General features: G+C 37.6%; 1 protein-coding gene across 1 annotated transcript in view; it reads right to left on the reverse strand.

The window, feature by feature from the left end:
* Positions 1 to 23,061, reverse strand: part of ZYG11A (zyg-11 family member A, cell cycle regulator) — a 60,929-nt gene that overhangs the window by 16,203 nt on the left and 21,665 nt on the right. The window contains 5 exon segments of the mRNA XM_032414509.1: positions 1,077 to 1,130; positions 1,227 to 1,326; positions 7,145 to 7,209; positions 9,448 to 9,624; positions 11,746 to 11,886. Of these exon segments, the coding sequence (XP_032270400.1) occupies positions 1,077 to 1,130; positions 1,227 to 1,326; positions 7,145 to 7,209; positions 9,448 to 9,624; positions 11,746 to 11,886 (537 nt within the window).

The raw sequence follows: 23,061 nt of genomic DNA on the forward strand, positions 1-23,061 counted from the left end.
AGCCAATAAATAAAAAGTGTGATATCAGCACATAAATAGACATACAAATTAACACAGCACAAAGTCCAGAAATAGACGCAAACAGATATGGGAATTTAATATATGATAGAGGCAGCAATGCATAACAGTGGAGAAAAGATAATTCATTCAAGAAAAGGTGCAGACACTGAGAAGAAAACAGACCCTTACATCTAAAAAAAAAAAGAAAAAAAGCTCCAAGTAAATCAAGTATTTACATGTTAAAAATCATGAGAAATTTTTAGCAATACTTTCAAAATGTGCCATCAACGTCAGAGAAATAAAATAATAAATTGAATCCTATAAACATTTTAAAGTTACTGCATGGCAAAATATGCCATAAATAAAGTAAAAACAGTCAAACAGCCAAGTGGGGAAAATAGATGCATCTCATATCACAAAGGCTCAATTCCTTAATATATATAGAAACCTTATAAATCAGAAGAAAGCTAGCAACCCAAGGGAAAACATATCAAGGCCATGAATAAACAGTTCACAGGAAACATAAATGACTGGGGGAAGGGGGAGGTATTGCAAGCCTCATCTCAAAATAAGTACAAAATAAAACAATGTATGCTTTTTTAGTGAGCAATGTTAGCATAATCATAATGTAAATACTGATTAAAAATTAAGATATATTGAAGTATTGAGCACTGTGTGTTATATGCAACTGATGAATCACTGAATTCTACCTCTGAAACTAATAATACAGTATATGTTAATTAAACTGAATTTGAATAAAAAAATTATGATATAAATGTGTTGGGAAGGGAGGTAATTTGTAAAGATACATGTGGGAGAGCTAAGTTCTTATTTACCATAGCAGCGGAATCACTAGGAAACATCTAAAACTGATAAATCAAGTTAAAAGCATTTTATTTACAGATGTGGAGGTAGATACTAGAAGAAGTAGCTCCAAGAGTAGAAAGTAGTTTCTTCTGGGGAGCAGGTCTTATAGATTTTTCATTTTATAAGCCTTTTAGAATGATCTGACTTTTTAGATTATGTTCATAAATTTTTTATTAGAAAAAAGGTTATGAAAGTGACAACCCACCTACCTTAACTGCCATGAGGAGCTCTTCCTTAAGTTGTGCAGTTTGCTCAGGTGAGAGCTATAAGCAAACAAAAAGCCGAAAGTGAAATACTGGAGGTCTATCAGAGCTCCGTCAAGACTAGAGAGAGAAATCTTGCCTTTAGCGATCACATACCTGCAGGGCTAGAATAGAGGTGATGCTCACTGCCATTGTTTGCATCTTGGGGTTCTCATGTTTACAGAGCCATCTCATAACAAACTTGGCAGCATCAAACCTGAAAAGCAGTATTTTTCTCACAATAAAGTTTTAAACTGTACATAAGGAAAGAGGAAATCACTTAGCCTCCCCAACAAATCCTGTTTCTTAGGTTTCTAAAGACTCAGCTATGAGAATCAAGAGCATCTGACAAAAAGAGAAGATCAGAAGAGAGCAGGCAAATAAGAATGTAAGTGAAATGCAAAGAATTCAAAGAAAGATAAGCAGATCTAAGAAAGACTTATTTTAAGCATTCAGTTTCTACTATGATGGGTCTGAAAAAACGGAAAGAAGTTCCCCTAGAGGTAGTAATTTATAATCTGAATTGTAGACAATGCTAAAATGCCACAGCAAACACATCACGTAGCTAGAGAGAATGCCTGCCTTTTTAAAGGGGTAGCTGGTAGTCAGCTCCTATTGATTGCAACTGTAGGAATGAAGACTGAGTTGAGAAAGATCTAACTTCTCAAGAGAAGGTAGAAATAGATTTTTTTTTTAATGAGGAAGACCACCTTCCCTATTGTAATTTTAAAAGTCAACTCTCATTTTAAGCACACATCTCAATTAGATTTGAGAATGGCTTAGCCTACAACTCTGTGCCAATGTATCACAGGCTTTGTTCATGTTAGCCTGTGCTTAATTTTCCTGCCGTTAGCAGCAACTATTATAAATGTTTTTGAGCTCATGAATCTGCAAGACTATAAAGTCCTCAGGAGGAGCCCCTTTAGAGTCTATGAAGATGATTTTCTTAATTATTATCAATAAAATAATAAGAATGACTAATGTTTAGAACAGACTCTACTTCTTAAGCTAGGCGCTGCCGTAAGTACTTTACATTGTCATGTCTAACCCTCAGAAGAGTCACCATTTTATAAATGAGGAAATTAATGCACAAAGATAATGGAAGGGCTAGAACTTGAATCCAAGTATGTTTGACTCTCTGAAGCCCATGTTCTTACCACTCACTACCCTGAACTGGAATCACTTCGGGAGACATTTGTGAGCACAGTCGACCCTGGAACAACACAGGTTTGAACTGTACTGGTCCACTTATACACAGATTTTTTTCAATAAATATACTGGAAAATTTTTTGGAGATTTGCGACAATTTGGAAAAACTCAGACAAACCGCATAGTCTAGAAACATCAAAAAAATTAAGAAAAAGTTAGGTATTTATAAATGCATAAAATATATGTAGATACTAGGTAGTAGTTTCTTTTACTATTTATAACCATAAAATATACACACATCTACTATAAAAGGTTAAAATTCATTAAAACTTATACAAACACTGACCAGTCAAGAGAAATGTAAACAAAACATAAAGATGCAGAATTAAATGGTAACAGCATAAAATTAACTGTAGTAATACTATACAACTGTATTATTTTGCAGCCACCTCCTATCAATATGGGGGTGAGCTCAAGCATTGTGAGTATCCACTTAAAATGCCATGCAAAACTAATCACTCCATATGAGCAGTTCGTCTTTCCAGTAAATTGAAAAGTAAAAAGTAATCTCTTACAGTTCTCGCATAGTTTTCATTGTGTTTAGTGAAATACTGTAAACCTTGAGTAACACCATGGGGGGGACCCATACAAAGTGCCACTAGCGATGTTGGAAGTGCTCCCAAGAAGCAGAGAAAAGTCATGACATTACAAGAAAAAGCTGATTGCCTGATATCTACCGTAGAATGAGGTCTGCACCTGGGGGTACCCATCATTTCAAGACAAATGAATCCAGTATAAGGCCCATTGTAAAAAAAGAAAAGGAAATTTGTAAAGTTGTTGGTGCAGCTATGCCAGCAGAAATGAAAACCTTGCACTTTTTGCGAAACACCTTTTTATCTCTTTGAAAATGCAGCTTTTATGTGGGTACAGGATTGCTTTGAGAAAGCCATACTTATAGACTCTAACATGACTCGACAAAAAGTAAATTCATTATATGACAAGTTAAAGCAAAAGGAAGGTGAAGGATCTAAAACTGCAAATTCAATGTCAGCAAAAGACGGTTTGATAATTTTAGAAAGAGGTTTGAATTAAAAAATGTCAAGATAACAGGAGAAGCAGCTTCTGCCAATCAAGAGGCAGATGAGTTCCCAGACACCATTAAGAAAATCATGAAGAAGAAGAGATCTACCTGAACAAGTTTCTAATGTAGATGAAAATGCTCCATCCTGGGGGAAAAAAAATGCCACAAAGGACATTTATTTGTAAGAGAGAGAAGCGAGCACCAGGAATTAAGGCAGAAAGGGATAGGCTAACTCTACTGGTTTGTGCAAATACAGTTAGCTTTATGATAAGAACTGCCCTGGTCTATAAAGCTGCTAATCCCCAAGACTTGAAGGGAAAAGATAAACACTGGCTGCTAGTCTTTTGGTTGTACAAGAAGAAGGCTTGGACAAGAATCCTTTTTCTGGTGGTGCCTGGGTGGCTGTCGGTTAAGCGTATGCCTTTGGCTCGGGTTATGGTCCCAGGATCCTGGGATCGAGCCCCATGTAGGGGGTCCCTGCTCAGTGGGGAGTCTGCTTCTCTCTCTCCTTTTGCCTGCCACTCCGCCTGCTTGTACTCTCTGTCAAATAAATAAATTAATTAATTAATTAATTAATTAATTAAATAAAATCTTAAAAAAAAAATCCCTTTTCTGGATTGGTTCCATCAATACTTTGTCCCTGAAGTCAGGAAGTACCTTGCCAGTAAAGGACTGTCCTCTTTTTTTTTTTTTTTTTTTAAAGATTTTATTTATTTATTTGACAGAGAGAGAGACAGGAGAGAGGGAACACAAGCAGGGGGGGAGTGGGAGAGGGACAAGCAGGCCTCCCGCGGAGCAAGGAGCCTGATGTGGGGCTCGATCCCAGGACCCTGGGATCATGATCTGAGCCGAAGGCAGATGCTTAACAACTGAGCCACCCAGGCGCCCCAAGGACTGTCCTTTTTTTTTTTTAATTTTTAAATTTTTCTTTAAATTCTAGTTAGTTAACATATAGTGCAATATTGGTTTAGAACTGCCTTTTAAAATTCTTTTTATATTGGATAATGCCCCTGGCCACCCAGAATCCCGTGAGTTCAATACTGAAGGCACTAAAGTGGTCTATATGCCCCCAAACACAGCGTCTCTAATTCAGCCTCTAGATCAGGGGGTGATAGGGACCTTTAAGGCTCATTACACACAGTATTCTAGGGAAAGGACTGTCAATGCTATGGAAGAGAATCCTAGTAGAACGTCATCAAAGTCTGGAAGGATTACACCATTGAAGATGCCACTGTTGTTATCGAAAAAGCCATAAAAGCCATCAAGCCTGAAGAAAAAAAAAAAAAAAAGCAATCAAGCCGGAAGAAAAAAAAAAAAAAAAAGCCATCAAGCCTGAAACAATAAATTTCTGCTGAAGAAGACTGTGTTCAGATGCTGTGTGTGACTTCACAGGATTTATAACAGAGCCAATCAAGGAAATCATGAAAGAGATTGTAGATAAGGCCAAAAAAGGGTGGGGAGTGAACAGTTTCAAGATATGGATCTTGGAGAAATTCAAGAGCTGATACACCCCACACCAGAGGAATTAACAGATGTCAACTTGATGGAGATGAGCTCTTCCAAACCAGTGTCCAACAATGAGGAAGAAGACGTAGGAGAAGCAGTGCCAGAAAATAAACTGACATTAGATAATCTGGCAGAAGGATCCCGATTATTCAAGACTGCTTTTGACTTCTTTTATAACATGGACCTTTCTATGATATGGGCAAAGAAACTAAAGCATATGGTAGCAGAAGGATTGGTACTACATAGAAATATTTTTAGAGAAATGCAAAAGCAAATAAGTCAGACAGAAATTATGATGTATTTCTGTCAAGGTACCCCAAGTGTGCCTGCCTCCCCTTTCAATCCCTCCACCTCGTCCACCCCGAAGACAGCAAAACCAACCCCTCCTCTTCCTCCTCAGCCTACTCCACATGAAAACGATGAGGATAAAGACCTTTATGATGATCCACTTCCACTTAATGAGCAGTAAATAATCATCGTGCTTACAGTTAATAAACTTATCCGTTGTGTATGTATCTTCATGTGAATATCTAATAACTGCACAGCAAGAACTGTATGAGATGTTTCTGTGTCGTCATCATCATCACTGCCTAAGTATTCATGATGCAGAACATCACATGCAAGACTGGAAGTGGACAGCCTATCCTTATACGGCATAAAGTAAGTGATATTTAATATAAAATTAATAACGTGTTAGTTTTCTTACAGCTTATAACTTTGATTTCAAAGAATTACATTACCATATAGTATGCCTTTCTTTCATAATTGGAGAAACTGCATATCAGCCTATCATCACAGGTAAGTAGTTTTATTTTTTTTAATGTAACAGTGTTTCCAATATTGTATTATAAATATGACTGTTATGCTGTATGCCATAAAAATGTCATAGCAATTCATTCATTAGTGGGAGGCTACGCTACCATGAAGCAATTCTATCGATTATACAACACTACCATAAAGCAATCATATTGCTGCTTCTCCATTATCGGTGCATGAATTACCCATCAATAAATATATATGCGTGTTTTTGTTTTTGTTTTTGAGAGAGAGTGTGTGTGTGTGCACGTGAACACTCAGGGCGGAGCCTGACAGAGCCACAGCCCCAAGATCATGACCTGAGCCAAAATTAAGAGTCAGGTGCCTAACTGACTGAGCCACCCAGGTGCCCTGTAAATAAGTATTTCTTTTTCACATTATCTTTTCTTTCTAAGTAAACTCCACCCCCAACGTGGAGCTCGAACCCATGACCATGAGAGCAAGAGTCACATGCTTTACCGACTGAGCCAGCCAGGTGCCCTACATTGTCTTTTTTTTTTTTTTTTATTTGACAGAGAGAGACACAGCGAGAGAAGGAACAAGCAGGGGGAGTGGGAGAGGGAGAAGCAGGCTTCCTGCAGAGCAGGGAGCCCGATGCGGGGCTCGATCCCAGGACCCTGGGATCATGACCTGAGCCGAAGGCAGACGCTTAACGACTGAGCCACCCAGGCGCCCGTCTCTTCTTTTTTTTTGTAAAGATTTATTTAGAGAGAGAGAGTGCATGAGCAGAACAAGGGGCTGACATTAGATATCTGGCAGGAGAGAGAGGAGGAAGAAGAGAAGATTCCCTGCTGAGCATGGAGCCTGACACTCGATCTCATAACCCTGAGATCATGACCTGAGCTGAAATCAAGAGTCGGACGGTTAACCGACTGACCCACCCAGGCGCCCCTACCTTTTCATTTTTGATATCTAGTCTTAGTAATACATACATCTACAGTGTTTTGTATGATGTAAGATGATATTGATGTAGGTACTGACGGATGATTCATCTTATAAACAGATAATGTAAGCTTTTCATATTGATAAATACAGTATGGTACTGTAAATGTATTATACTTTCTCTTGTTTATGATTTTAATAACATTTTCTTTTCTCTAGGTTACTTTATTGTAGAATACAGTATATAATAATACTTAACATACAAAATACGTGTTAATCGACTGTTTATCACTAAGGCTTTCCAGTCAACAATAGGCTATGAGTAGTTCAGTTTTTGGTGACTCAAAAGTTACACATGCATTTTTTACTGTGCAGGGTAGAGGTGGGGGGGGCAGTGTCCCTAATCCCCGCATTGTTCAAGGGTCATCTGTAGGGTACTTCCAATCACCTCTCTGGCAGGTGCTCAACAGAACATTCTCCTCAAACACCTTAGCCCAGCCTTAATCAAAACCTTGCTAATAAGCTAATAACCAAAAGCCAACAATGTTCAGAGTAACACTGGTCAACACCCCAAAATCAGATGACCAAGTTTTATACTTGCCTGTCAAATGGAACATCCACAAGAATCCTGGAATTAGTTAAGGAGAGAAGACAATTCTTCTGTAACTTTAAGGGAATAAAGAAAAATAATTTTGAGCAAAGGGATACCCCATTCTAAATAAAGATTCTAAGCACTTGGAAGGTGCTACCAATGAGCTTTTCTTACTGAGAACTCACTGTGTACCTGGCCCTCTCCAAGTTCTTCATGTAATCTTACTCTGTCACATTCACCTCTGCCTAAAGAATAATCTGCCCCCACTTTTTTTTTTTTTTTGGCAAAGCAGGGGGTCTTTTCCCCATGAACCCTAGTGGCCTGCCTGTGTGTCAATCCAAACCAATTACCTGAAGCCTGGCCATCTACAAATGTCCTTACCAGACCTTATAACTAACTCTGTGATAGAGCTGTACTTGCAACTTAAGACTGGTAGGGTTGAACTGGGCCTTTACAGATAGAAAAGAAAGAGAAGGCCTCCTGAGAAAGCTGTAGCAATAGAAAAATACACCATCTCTTTGAAAGGCCATAAGTAGGCCAGGAGGCAGGGGCAGCAAGCCTGAAATGCCAACAGGAACTAGGCAGTAACAGAAACAAGTGAGGAGGGCTGACTGTGACACAGCAGAGCAGTGGTGGGAATTACGAACAACTGGAGAATTCATGCCCTTTTATAGGGGCAGTTGTTACTCCAACTGATGGCTTCCATGAAGGAATAAACACTGAACTGTGAAGGAGCTTCCAACTTTTCAAGAGAAAGTGAAAATGCAGATTTTTTTTTTATTGAAGAAAGACCACCTTCCTTATTGTATTTTTTAAAAATTTCCATTGTAAGTACACACTTCAATTAGATTTGGCAGACTGATACAGCTGTATAACCACTACCATCCACCATCACCATAATTGAGATAAAAAATATTTCCATCACCCAAAGAGTTGCACTGTACCACCTTCTAGTCAATCCCAACCTCAGAAAATTACATTGTCATTACAGATTAATCTTTTCTAAAGTTTCACATAAATAGAATCATATAATATCTACTCTTCTGTGTCTGGCTTATTTTGCTTAGCATACAATGCTTTTGAGATTCATCCATGTTGCATGTACCAGTACTTTATTCCTTTTTATTGCCAAATAGAGGAGTTTCTTATATGAATATACCACAATTTGTTTATCTATTCACCTGCTGTTCAACAACAGAAAGGTTTTCAGTTTTAGGGGATATATTATGAATAAAGATATTATAAATATTCATGTAAAAGGCTTTGTATGAATATATGATTTCATTTCTCTTGGAGTGGAAAGACTAGGTAGTAAAGAAGGTGTATGTCTGACTTTGAAAGAAACTACCAGCCTGTTGAACTGATAGTTCTATCATTTTACATTCTTAACATCTATATATGAGAATTTCAGTTGCTCCACACCCTTGCTAACATTTTGTATTGTCAATCTTTTAATTTCAACCAATCTAGAGGGTGTGCAGTAGTATCTAGGTATGCAGTGGTAATTCAAAGTGGTTTTAATTTGCATTTCCCTTATGACTAAAAACACTGAGCATCTTTTCATATGCTCATCTGTCATCTGTTTAATCTTCTTAGTAAAGTGCTCAAATCTTTTGCCTTTTTAAAAAATGGGCTTGTCTTATGCGGAGTTAAGAGTTCTTTATGTTCTCTATAAAAAGTCCTTTTTCATATAAACAAAACAAACATTTTTGCCATCCCATGACTTACCCTTTTCAATTTGTGTATGTCTGTGTATATGAGAAGCCTTTAATTTTGATGAATTCTAATTTATTATTTTTCTTTCATGACATGTGCTTTTTGTATCCTAAGAAAACTCTGCCTACTCCAAGGTCACCAATATTTTGTCCTGTTTTCTTCTAGAAGTTTTATGGTTTTCAGTTTTTATATTTACATCTATGATTCAATTCAATTTAATTTTTTTTTTAATTTAATTTTCACATATGATGTTAAGCCTGTAAGGATGTACTGAAGTGTTAACAGTATATGGATTTCTGGGTCAATGGTTTCTAAAAAAATTTTAAAAATTTAAACCCATCTAAAATTAATGATGTAATGTATGGGGATTAACATAACAATAAAAAAATTAAAAAAAAAATTTAAACCCAATTGCTAATCCAAATTTGCTATTTTTTTCTATAACAAACATAAATTCCTTAACTATTCTCTCTCAGGGAGGATGAAAAATTAAAACAAAATAATGCTAATATTAATAATAGCTAATATTAACTAATACTAATAATTTTTTTCATGTTATTTGTCCTGAAGTAAGAAGCAGTCAAGTATTCAATTACCTGCTGGTAATGGGGGAAATTTTTCAGAGCCTTGAAAAGCAGACAGGTGACCTCTGACAACAGACGAACAGGCATCCCCCTGGCCAGGCCCTGGCGTGTTAAGTTGAGGGCGCAAGCACTGGCTGTGAACTGCACTGGCAAATCCAATGGATGATTCCTCATTCCTACAGCCACAAGCTGAAGATGAACTTGTTTTTAGTGGCATATGACAACATGAGCATTCTTTTTTTTTTTTAAAGATTTTATTTATTTGACAGAGAGAGACAGCACAAGCAGGGGGAGGAGAGACTGGGAGAAGCAGACTCCCTGCTGAGCAGGGAGCCCGATGCGGGGTTCGATCCCAGGACCCTGGGATCATGACCTGAGTTGAAGGCAGATGCTTAATGACTGAGCCACCCAGGTGCCCCAAACATTCTTTATACTGTCTTGTTTTTGTGTTGGCAAAAATATTTGCTCATTGGGACAGAAAGTAAAAGATCTTTCCCTACCCTCAGCATTTATTTTTTAGGGCAACAGCAATAACTTCCCAACCAAATGAAGCTGTTAACTAGATGTGTGACTTTAGGCAAGTCACTTCCCTTCTCTGGACTTCTTCCATTTCCTCCATGATTTCATAATCATTTATTAAACCTTACTCCATACAAGGCATTGTGATAAGCACTACAGGACACAAACATGAATCACACCCTATTCCTTAGCATAAAGCCCTGTGAGAAAAATACAGTATGTAAACAAATAACATTGAGAGGGATATCAAAACATGAAACTGGAAAAAAAAAAAAAAAAGCACCATAAACATATATATGTTTACCTAAGTGCTACCTAAGGTAGTTGTGGAAGGAGCTACCTGTGGAAGTGCTACCTAAGGTAGTTGTGGAAGGAGCATTCATTTCTGGTATGGAACAGAATTCTTCATTCAGACAGCACATTTAAGGCAGGGTCTCAGATAAGATTTGGACAGAAGGAGGTAGAGATAGGGATGGAATGAAAAGGGAATTCCTAAGGAATGGAAATGTGATAAGGAAATACACAAAACAGACAAAAGGATGGGATGAATCCAACAGAGGAGGAAAATTTTTGAATTTAACAGAATTTTGAAAGAATTTGAAAACTGCAAACATAACATGAGAAAGGTCATTAGAAGACAGACTGTGGAAGACCTACAACACAAATGTAACATGAAGGCGTTGTACTAAGCTTAGACCACACCTGCACTAACATTCAGGGACAGTGCAATCTGTTGTCCATTTCTATCCACCTCAGAAACCAGTCTGCTGATACTGGCATGAACCATGATTTTAAGAGACCAGAGCCCCTCACTCTGACAGCTGCATGAAGTAACAGAGCCTAGAGACAGACGTGGGACACAGTTCCACTACGGAAAATGACTTTCTATATTGATAAATTGCTCCTAGGATTTCACTGGATTGCCATCATCCAAGTTAAATACATAGGGGGAAAAAAAAAGCAAAACACAAAACATGATTTTCAAAAATCACAGAATCTTAGATATGAAAAGGACTTTTAGAATATCTAATTCAATCTCCTCATTACAAATGGGAAACAAAGGTCCAGAGTTTTTTTCACTTTATACGGTACTGCTTTTAAGTTATGAACAAAGCTTATCTCCCACAGTGCAGAAATACCCAATTTTTTTAAGGAACTATAAAGAATTACAAATAATAATAAAGACAAAGTGACTTCAAGTCTTCATTTTCATGTTACGTTTCACCTTAAATAAATGCACTTTTCTTTCCCAAACCACTTAATACTTCCAATAACATTTAAAACAAATTCATTTTTCTATAAACCAAAGCAAAGTTTGGCCCTATCAATACTGGTCATTTTACTTTATTCACAAAATACTTGATATGGTAAATCTGGCACCTTCATTTTTTTGCTCTGTTCTTGTTGAAGACACTGTTGTTTTCTTTTAGAAAACCAGACGTTAGGTTTTAAAGAGTAAATGAATGAATAAATAAGAAACATTTACAGCAAAGTGAATACTTTGTTTATAGATTAAGATCTCCTATTTTAGGCAAAATAGTACATATGTCCTATGTCTCGTTCTCAGACTAAATCAAAACACTGGATGACTTGAACTAATTTAGATGCTGAAAATGAGAGATGATCTGGCAGTTAATTAAGCCTAACACTGTTTTCCTTTCTCCGTGAGGGTACTTTGGCTCACTATAGAATAAGGCATATAAGTTACTGTACTCCGTGTGTTTGGTGAACACCTTTAATTGAACTAAGCAAAAAGTAGTAACAAAAACTACCTTTCTGCAGTGTAGTTACCTTTAAAATAGCAGGCATGGTTACCTGCATTGAAAATGTCTCTGTGAAGAGCCTGTAGAGTGCTTCCTTCATAAAACATGACCTATTCCTGTATCGGCTCAGTGCTTCTGAAATCTGACTCATATTGGCTCCTCCAGCAACCTGAAAAACAAAGATGTTACCAATGGGTTTCATAGTTCAGGCTTTTAGGGGCTTTGAGTGTTTGAAACAATGACAGGTGTTCAATTAAATGTTCCAGGGGCTTTACAAAGTTAAACGAATCCTAAGTCTAATAGGTAAATGTTCTCCTCAACCTCATTTTTACAATGGGGCCAGAGAGATGAAGTATGGTGCTAAATGTAACAAACCAATTAAGTAGTGGAGCCAAATTCATCTCCCTACAACTATATTACAGTTAAGACTTCAACTGAACAATGGCTAGCATATAAATTTTTAAACAATCAAAACCAAGACTGCATATCTTCTAAGTACTACTCATATAGAATAAATTAGACAATAAGAGAAAGGTAAAAGGCCACATAAAACAACTAAAATGAAAAAGGGAACTGACTTCTTTGTAGTAATATTTTATTTATTATTTATTTATTATATAAATATTATATTTTATTATAATATATATTATATATTATATAATAATACATAATTATTATATAAATATTATTATTTATTTATTATTAATTAAATGTTAACATAATTTTTCCTTGCTACCACTTAGGTAATAGTTTTTAAAAATCTATACATAGACTTTGGGTCTGGAGGATAATGGTACCCCCAGATACAAAACATAAAATTAACAAGGAATGCAAATAAAACTAGGTATGACCCAATTTTCAGCATTCCTAGATAGTGAAGGGAAAAAAAGAAAATAAAGGGGGAAATTCAGATCTTGCAAAAATGAAAAGAAAAACACTCCCCTCTCTACTCTACCATGACCAGTAACAACATCACTCAAGAAACCTCACATTGTTAATTGACATCACTAATGGATAATGCTTCTGAATTAGGAACTATGTCAATTAAATAACAAAAAATTAAAAATTCAAACCAATTCCATATAAGGCTATTATAAGAAATATTTAAGCAGCAAATCTACACATTTCAGCTGAGAAAAATTCTTCCTATAAACCAACAACAGGGGCGCCTGGGTGGCTCAGTTAAGCGTTCAACTCTTGATCTCAGTTCAGGTCTTGATCTCGGGGTTGTGAGTTCAAGCCTTGTGTTGGGCTCCATGCTGGGTGTGGAGCTTATTTTAAAAACAAAAACAAAAACAAAAAAACTCAACAACAAATCAGAAGAAAATTTTAACACGGCACTTTAAACTGAATTAAATATTCTCAATAAGCATTTTGGGATGTGAAAAAATATCTTCAACAAAAAGATGAAAAAACAATTCATTAAAAAGGGAAGAAAAAGACAAAATTATACCAAATATAAAAACTAAGTTAAAGGGGCGCCTGGGTGGCTCAGTCGTTAAGAGTCTGCCTTCAGCTCAGGTCATGATCCCAGGGTCCTGGGATCGAGCCCCGCACCGGGCTCCCTGCTCGGCAGAAGGCCTGCTTCTCCCTCTCCCGCTCCCCCTGCTTGTGTTCCCTCTCTCTCTGTCTCTCTCTGTCAAATAAATGAAATCTTTTTTAAAAAAAAAAAACAAAACTAAGTTAAAAGGTACCCAAGGAAAGACAGATTTGAATAAAAATTCGGTAAGGGGAAGAAATGCAAGAAAACAAGAAACAAATTTTTAAAAAAAATTTTTTTAAATATTATTTATTTATTCATTTGAGTCAGAGAGATACAGAGAGAGAGAGCATGAGCAGGGGGAGGTGCAGAGGGAGAGGGAGAGCAGGCTCTCCACTGAGTAGGGAGCCGGATGTGGGACTTGATCCCAGGACCCTGGGATCATGACCTGAGCCAAAGGCAGAGGCTTAACCCTCTGAGCCACCCAGGCGCCCTGAAAACAAGAAAATTTTTTAAAAGAAAGAAGTACAAAAGATCTAAGATTAAGTGTTGATACGGAAAAAAGACAAAGATCCATGATGCATATACCTGAAGTTCCTGAGGGGAAAACAAACTAATATTTAAAACTATTATCTAGGGGGTGCCTTGGTGGCTTAGTAGGTTAAGTGCCTGACTTCAGCTCCAGTCATGATCTCAGGGTCCTGGGATCGAGCCCTCCATCGGGCTCTTGTGCAGTGGGGAGTCTGCTTGTCCCTTTCCCTCTCTCAAGTAAAATCTTAAAAAGAAAAAAAAAGGGGATGGCTCAGTTGGGTGTCTGCCTTTGGCTCAGGTCATGATCCCAAGGTCCTGGGGTCGAGCCCTGCGTCGGGCTCCCTACTCAGCGGAGAGCCTGCTTCTCCCTCCCCTCTGCCTGCTGCTCTGCCTATCTGTGCTCTCTCTCTCAGTCTCTGTCAAATAAATAAATAAAATCTTTAAAAAAAAAAGAAAAGAAAAGAAAAGAAAAAGAAATCAACAGCAACTGTCCCTGTAAAGAAAGAAAAAAAAACCCGATCGCGGATCTATTAGGAAAGAATTCTTGAAAATGTTCAAAGAACTAAAGGAAGATACAGATAAAATCAAAGAAATGATGTATGATCAAAAGAGAAAAATCAACAGAGATAGAAAACAAAAAAGAGGGCGCCTGGGTGGCTCAGTTGGTTAAGCGACTGCCTTCGGCTCAGGTCATGATCCTGGAGTCCCGGGATCGAGTCCCACATCGGGCTCCCTGCTCGGCAGGGAGTCTGCTTCTCCCTCTGACCCTCCTCCCTCTCATGCTCTCTGTCTCTCATTCTCTCTCTCGCAAATAAATAAAATCTTAAAAAAAAAAAAAAAAGAAAAGAAAAATTCTGGAGGTGAAAAGTGCAATAACTAAAATGCAAAATTCACTAGAGGGATTCAAAGGCAGATTTGAGTAGGCAGAAGAATCAACCAACTTGAAGATAGGACCATGGAAATTACTGGGTCAGAGGAACAGAAAGGAAAAAGACCTCAAAAAAGTGAACAGAACTTCAGGAACCTATGAAATACCAATAAGCAGACCAAACTACACATTGTGGCAGTCCCAGGAGAGAGAGACACTATTTGAAGAAAACATGGCTGAAAACTTCCCAAATTTGATGAAAGACATGACTATGAACACCGATGAACTCAAGAAGACTCTCACCAAAGACACATTATAATCCAATTTTTGTAGGCTAAAGACAGAAAATCTTGGAAGCAGCAAGAGAGAAGTGAATCACACACAAGGGATGCTTGATAAGATTATCTGCAGATTTCTCATCAGAAACTTTAAAGGCCAGAAGACCACGGCCAGTATGTTTAAACTGTTAAAAGGAAAAAAAAAAAACAAAACACCAAAACCCTGTCAACCATGAATCCTATATCCAGCAAAACTGTCCTTCAAATGTGAGAGAGAAATCAAGACATTCCCAGATAAACAAAAGCTGGGGAAGTTCATTACCACTAAACCTGCCCTTTAAGAAATGCTCAAAGGATGGGACGCCTGGGTGGCTCAGTCAGTTGAGCACCTGCCTTTGGCTCGGGTCGTGATCTGGGGGTCCTGGGATCGAGTCCCACATTGGGCTTCTTGCTCAGCAGGGAGCCTGCTTCCCCGTCTGCCTGCCTCTCCCCTGCTTGTGCTCTCTCTCTCTTCCTGACAAATAAATAAAAAAATCTTAAAAAAAAAAGAAAAGAAAAGAAAAGAAATGCTCAAAGGAATCCTGCAGGGCAAAATAAAGTAACACTAGACAGTAAGAAGAAACCATATGAAGTAATAAAGACCTCAAAAAAAGGTAAATACAGGGCAATTTTAAAAGCTAGTGATATATTAAAACTGGCCTGTAGGAGTCCCTGGCTGGCTCAGTGGGTACAGTATGCAACTCTTGATCTTGGAGTCGTGGGTTCAAGCCCCATGTTGGGCATACAAATTACTTAAACAAACAAACAAAAAAAAACAAAAACTGGCTTGTAACTCTACTTTTTGTTTTCTACAGGATTTAAGAAATTAATACATGTTCAAAAAATATTACTCTAAAAGCTATTATTATAACTTTGGTTTGTAACTGCAAATTTTGTTTTCTACATAATTTATAGATTTTATTTATTTGAGAGCAAGAGCAGGAGGGAGGGACAGAGGGAGAGGGAGAAGCAGACTCTCCCACTGAACAGGGAGCCCAACACAGGGCTCAATCCCAGGACCCCAAGATCATGACCTGAGCCAAAGGCAGATGCTTAATTGACTGAGCCACCCAGGTGCCCCTGTTTTCTACATAATAGGCAAATGGATTAAGAAGAATTATCATTTTATACTTTGGGGCAGACAATGTATAATGATGTAATTTGGGGACACCACTGATTAAAAGGGTTGGGGATGGAGATGTAAATTAGCAGTTTTTTACGTTATTGAAGTGAAGCTGGTATAAATTCAAATTAGAGTATTTTAACTTTAGGATATTAAATGTAATCTCCATGGTAACCATAAAGAAAACAGTTATAGAATATACACAATAGGAAATGAGAAAGGAGTTTAAACATTTTGCTATAAAAAAAAAAAAATCAGCTCCCTGCTTAGTGGGGAGTCTGTTTCTCCCTCGCCCTCTGCCCCTCCCCTTGCTTGTGCTGTCTGTTGCGCTCACTCTCAAATAAAATCTTAAAAAAAAAAAGAAAACTCATTCTCAGAAAATTAAAAAAAAATATCAGCTGAACAAAAAAGAAAACAGTAATGCAGGAAATGAGGAACAAAAAAGCTACAGAACATATAGAAACCAAAGAGCAAAATGACGTAAGTCCTTCCTTATCACTAATCACTTTAAATGTAGATGGATTAAATGCTATATATAATCAAAAGACAAAGATTGGAAGAATGAATAAAAAACACATGATCCAACTATACACTGTCTATAAAAGACTCACTTTAGACCCAAAGACACAGCTAGATGGAAAATGGAAGGATGGAAAACAATATTCCATGCAAACATAACCAAAAGAGAGCAGGGGTGACTATACTACTATCAGACAAAGTAGACTTTAAATCAAAAGAGGTTATGAGACAAAGCCAGACATTACATATTAATAAAAGGTTCAATACACCAAGAAGATATAATAAGCATAAATATTTATGTACCTAATGACAGACCATTAGAACACATGACACAAAAACTGACAAAATTAAAGGGAGAAATAGACATTTCTACAATAATGGAGACTTCAACAACCCACTCAATAATGGATAGAACAACCAGACAGAAGTAAGAACAGAGAGGACTTAACACAATAAACCAACTAGATCTAAAAGTGCAAAACACTCTACCCAACAACACCAGCATCCACATTCTTTCAAGTGCACATGGGACTTTTCTAGGATAGACCATATGTCAGACCACAAATTAGGACTCAATAGATTTAAAAAAAATAGGTATCATACAAAGTGTTTTTTCTGACAACAGGATGAAGTTAGAAATAACAGAGGTAAAACTAGAAAATTTATAAATTTATGGAAATTAGATAACATACTCTTAAACAACCAATGGATCAAAGAAGAAATCACAGGGAAATTAGAAAATATTTAGAGACAAATGAAAACAAAAAACACAACATACTAAATCTTATGGGACCCAGTGAAAGCAGTGCTAGGGGGAATTTTATAGCTATAAATGCTTAAATTAAGAAGACAAGAAAAATCTCAAGTCAACAACCTATCTTTTCACAACTTAAGAAACAAGAAAAAGAACAAATTAGACCCCAAACTAGCAGAATGAAGGAAATAATAATGATTACAGCAGAGATCAATGAAATAAAGAATAGACAAATAACACTGAAAATTAGTAACACCAAAAGTTGGTTCTTTGAATAAAATTGACAAACCATTAGCTACTAGATGGACTAAGAAAAAAAGAAAGGACTCAAAATACTAAAATCTGAAATGAATGTGGGGACATTCCTACCAATTCTAGAGAAATAAAGAAAAAATTATAAGAGTATTATGAACAATTATGCTACAACAAATTGAATAACCTAGATGAAATGGACAAATTTCTAGAAACAGAAAATTTTTAAGAGACCTGTAACTTAGTAAGGACAATCGATGAGTAATCAAAGATCTCCTGCAAAGAAAAGTCAGATCTGATGGCTTTGCTATTAAGTTCTACCAAACATCTAAGGAAGAATACCAATCCTTCATAAAGTTTAACAAAAATTGAAGAGAAAACACTTCCTAATTCATTCTATGTGGCCAGCATTACCCTGACACCAAAGCCAGATAAAGATACTACAAGAAAACTACAGATAAATACACTTTATGAACAGTGATTCAAGACTCAACAAAATACAGGCAAACTAAATTCAGCAGCATATTAAATGGATTATATTCCATGGCCAAGTGGGATTTATTCCTGGATTGCAAAGATGGTTTAACATATGGAAATTGAAAGGTGGAATACATGTTAACAGAACTAAGGGAAAAAACATGACCGTTTGAACTGATGCAGAAAAAGCATCTGATAACCCTTTCCTGGCAAAAACATTAAAAAAACTAGAAATAGAAGGAAACTACCTCAACTTAATAAAAGCCATGTATAAAAGGGGTGCCTGGGTGGCTCAGTTGTTAAGCGTCTGCCTTCAGCTCAGGTCATGATTCCAGGGTCCTGGGATCGAGCCCCGCATCAGGCTCCCTGCTCTGAGGGAAGCCTGCTTCTCCCTCCCCCACTCCCCCTGCTTGTGTTCCCTTTTTTTTTTTTAAGATTTTATTTATTTATTTGACAGAGAGAGCGAGAGAGCACAAGCAGGGGGAGCAGCAGAGGGAGAGGAAGAAGCAGGCCCCCTTCTGAGCAGGGAGCCTGATGTGGAACTCAATCCCAGGACCCTGGGATCATGACCTGAGCCGAAGGCAGATGCTTAACCATCTGAGCCACCCAGGCGCCCCTTGTGTTACCTCTCTTGCTGCGTCTCTCTCTGTCAAATAAATAAATAAAATCTTAAAAAAAATTTTTTTTAAAGCCATGTATAAAAAAACCTGCAGTGAACATCATACTCAATGGTAGAAGACTGGAAGCATTTACTCTAAGATCAAGAACAAGACAAGGCTACCCACTTTCATGACTTCCACTGAACATAGTACTGGAAGTCCTAGCTAGAGCAATTAGGCAAGAAAATGAAATAAAAGACATCCAAATTGCAAAGGAAAAAGTAAAATTATCTCTGTTTGCAGATTAATATCATCTCATATGCAGAAGTCCCTAAAGATCCCACACACACAAAAGCGCCATTAGTGCTAATAAATGAACTAAAAGTTGCGGGAAACAAAGCAAACATAAAAAAATCAGATACATTTCAGGGTACCTGGATGGCTCAGTCGGTTGAGCATCCAACTCTTGGTTTCAGTTCAGGTCATGATCTCAGGGTCATGAGATCAAGTCCCACATTGGTTTCCGCACTCAGTGCTGAGTCTGCTTATGAATTCTCTCCCCAATCCCTCTGCCCCTCCCCCACAGTCTCTCTCTTAAATAAATAAATCTTTTTAAAAAATCAGCTACAGGGGCGCCTGGGTGGCTCAGTCGTTAAGCATCTGCCTTCAGCTTGGGTCATGATCCCAGAGCCCTGGGATCGAGCCCCACATCGGGCTCCCTGCTCTGCGGGAACCTGCTTCTCCCTCCCCCACTCCCCCTGCTTGTGTTTCCTCTCTCGCTGTGTCTGTGTCAAATAAATAAAATCTTAAAAAAAAAAAAATCAGCTACATTTCTGTATAATAACAATGAACAATCTGCCAAGGAAATTATGAAAACAATTCCATTTATAATAATATAATAAAGCACTTAGGAATTAACCCCAGAGGTGAAAGACTTACACAACGAAAACTACAAAACACTGCTAAAAGAAATGAAAGAAGACATAAATAAATGGACAGACATGTTCATAGATCAAAAGACGTAAGATAACAATACTACCCAAAGTGGTCTACATATTCACTGCAATCCCTACCAAACCCCTAAGACTTTTTTTTACCAAAACAGAAAAATCCATCCTATATTCATATGGAGTTCCAAAGGACCACAAATAGACAAAGCCATCTTAAAAAAGAACAAGACTGGAGAAGTCACCTAATTTCAAAACTTAACTACAAAGCTACAGAAATCAAAACAGTGTGGTACTGGCATAAAGACAGACATATAGACCAATGGAATAGAACAGAAAGCTCCAAAATAGAAAGCCCTTACACATATAGTCATATATGTGATCATATGATTTTTTTTTTAAAGATTTTATTTATTTATTTGAGAGAGAGAATGAGAGAGAGAGAGAGAGAGAGAGAGCACAAGAGGGGGGAGTGGGAGAGGGAAAAGCAGACTCCCCACTGAGCAGGGAGCCCGATGCGGGACTCGATCCCGGGACTCCAGGATCATGACCTGAGCCGAAGGCAGTCGCTTAACCAACTGAGCCACCCAGGTGCCCTGATCATATGATTTTTGACAAGGGTGCCACAACCATTCAACGAGGAAAGGACAGTCTTTTCAAGAAATTGTGCTGAGTGAGGGTGGGGGGATGGGTTAGCCTGGTGATGGGTATTAAAGAGGGCACGTATTGAATGGAGCACTGGGTGTTATAGGCAAACAATGAATCATGGAATACTACATCAAAAACTAATGATGTAATGTATGGTGATTAACATAACATAATAAAATTAAAAACAAAAAAATTGTGTTGAGTAAACTGGATATGCACATGCAAAAGAATAAAATAAATACACCATATAAAAAATTAACTCCAAATGGATCAAAGACCTAAATATAAGACCTAAAACTATACAACTCTTACAAGGAAACCTAGGGCAAAAGCTTCATGACAATTCCTTGGGGCACCTGAGTGGCTCAGTTGGTTAAGCATCGGCCTTTGGCTCAGGTCATGATCCTGGGGTCCTGGGATCAAGCCCTGCAGTGGGCTCCCTGCCCAGTGGGGAGTCTGCTTCTCCCCCTGCTCATGCTCTATCTCTCTCGCTTGCTCACTCTCTCAAACAAATAAAATCTTAAAAAAAAAAAAAAGTTTCATGACAATGGATTTGAAAATGATTTACTAGATAGGATACCAAAGACTGGCAATAAAAGAAAAAAATCTAAGTATCGGACCTCAAAGAAAAAAATTTTTTTAAGTAATCTCTATATTCAGTGTGGGGCTTGAACTTAAAACCCTGAGATCAAGAGTCGTATGCTCTACCAACTGATCCAGCCAGGCACCCTGGACCTAAATTTTATTTTTTAAATTTTGTTCAAATTATATTATCAACAGAGTAAAAAAGCAATCCACAGAAAGGGAGAAAGTATCAGAAAATCATGTATCTGGTAAGGGACAGATATATGAATAGATACCTATATTCATGATATAGAGAGAACTATACTCAACAACAAAAAACAACCCTACTCAAAAATGGGCAAAGGACTTAACCTTCTCCAAAGAAGACAAAGAAATGGCCAATAAGCTCATGAAAACATGCTTAAAAATCACTGATCAGTAGGGAAATGCGTATCAAAACTTCAATGAGATACCACCTCACTCCCACTACGATTGTTAGTGTTCAAAAACAAAAACAGAAATTAACAAGTGTTGACAAGGATGCAGAGAAATTGGAATGTTTATGAACCATTTGTGAAATATAAAACTGTACAGCTGCTGTGGGAAACAGTGTGACAGCTCAACAAATTGAAGATGGAATTACCATATGATCCAGCAATTCCACTTCTAGCTATATTCCAAAAGAATTGAAAACAGGATCTCAAAAAGATATCTGAGTACCCTGGTTCATAGCATTTTTCACAATAGCTGGAAGCAACATGGAGGCATCCAAAGTGTCTACTGACAATAAATGGACAAACAAAATGTGGTATACATAATGGATATTATTCAACCTTAAAAAGGAAAGAAATTCTGCAATATGTTACAACATGGATGAACCTTGAGGACATAGGCTAAGTGAAATAAGCCAATCACAAAAAGACAAATACAGTATGATTCCACTTATAGAAGTAATTAGTCAAAATCATAGAAACAGAAAGTAGAATGGCATTTGCCAGGGTCTGGAGAGAAGGGGGAATGAGGAGTTAGTGTTGAATGGGTATACAGAATTTGAGTTTCACAAGATGAAAAGAGCTGTGGAGATGGATGGTGGTGATGGTTGCACACATTATGAAGGTATTTAGTATCACTGAACTATACACTTACCATCTTAATTTAAACTTAAGATGGTAAATATTATGTTATGTGTAGTTTGCCAACCAAAAAATTTAAAAGGATGGACATACAGAGACACCTGGCTGGCTCAATTGGTACAGCATGTTACTCTTGATCCCTGGGTCGTGAGTTTGAGTCCCACATTGGGGGTAGAGATTACTTAAAAAAAAAAGTTTAAAAAAAAAGAATGGAAATATGAACTGACATGGGGTCATTTTCAAGACATATTATTAAGTAATAAATGCAAAGTGCCTACTACATATTAAGAGGAAGAAATAAGAGAACCTAAGTACATCTGCTTCGTACCTTGATTATACCCTCAGTCTAGGAAAAGAAAAAAAGAACTGCAAACAAATCTTCAACTCTTTTTTAGCAGGTTTGTGTTTTCTATAGTATAAGTATAGCAATTCTGAAAACTCTTTTACATGTACTGTAGGATTAAGCAAATGTGCCAATGCTGCTAAGAACCAAGTTCTCACTGTGGAAAAGAGATACAAAACAGAATGGGGAAGGGCAAAGGAAAATGATGTGAGGATGGCCACTTGGAAGTATTATTATTTTTTATTTTATTTTTTTAAAGATTTTATTTATTTATTTGACACAGAGACAGACACAGCTAGAGAGGGAACACAAGCAGGGGGAGTAGGAGAGGGAGAAGCAGGCTTCCCGCCGAGCAGGGAGCCCGATGCAGAGGGCTCGATCCCAGGGTCCTGGGATCATGACCCGAGCTGAAGACAGACTCTTAACGACCCAAGCCACCCAGGCACCCCGTATTATTATTATTTTTTTAAAGATTTTATTTAGGGTCGCCTGGGTGGCTCAGTCGTTAGGCGTCTGCCTTCAGCTCAGGTCATGATCCCATGATCCCTGCTTCTCCCTCTCCCACCCCCTGCTTGTGTCCCCTCTCTCACTGTCTCTATCAAATAAATAAAAATCTTTAAAAAATAAAAAAATAAAGATTTTATTTATTTGTTTTGAGAGAGAGAGAAAGGAGGAGGGGGGAGGGTCAGAGAGAGAAGGAGACTCCCCACTGAGCAGAGAGCCCGATGCGGGACTCAATCCCGGGACTCCTGGATCATGACCCAGGCCAAAGGAAGTCGCTTAACCAAC

This window comes from Phoca vitulina, unplaced genomic scaffold, assembly GCF_004348235.1.
Source record: "Phoca vitulina isolate PV1807 unplaced genomic scaffold, GSC_HSeal_1.0 scaffold2, whole genome shotgun sequence".
NCBI lineage: Eukaryota > Metazoa > Chordata > Mammalia > Carnivora > Phocidae > Phoca > Phoca vitulina.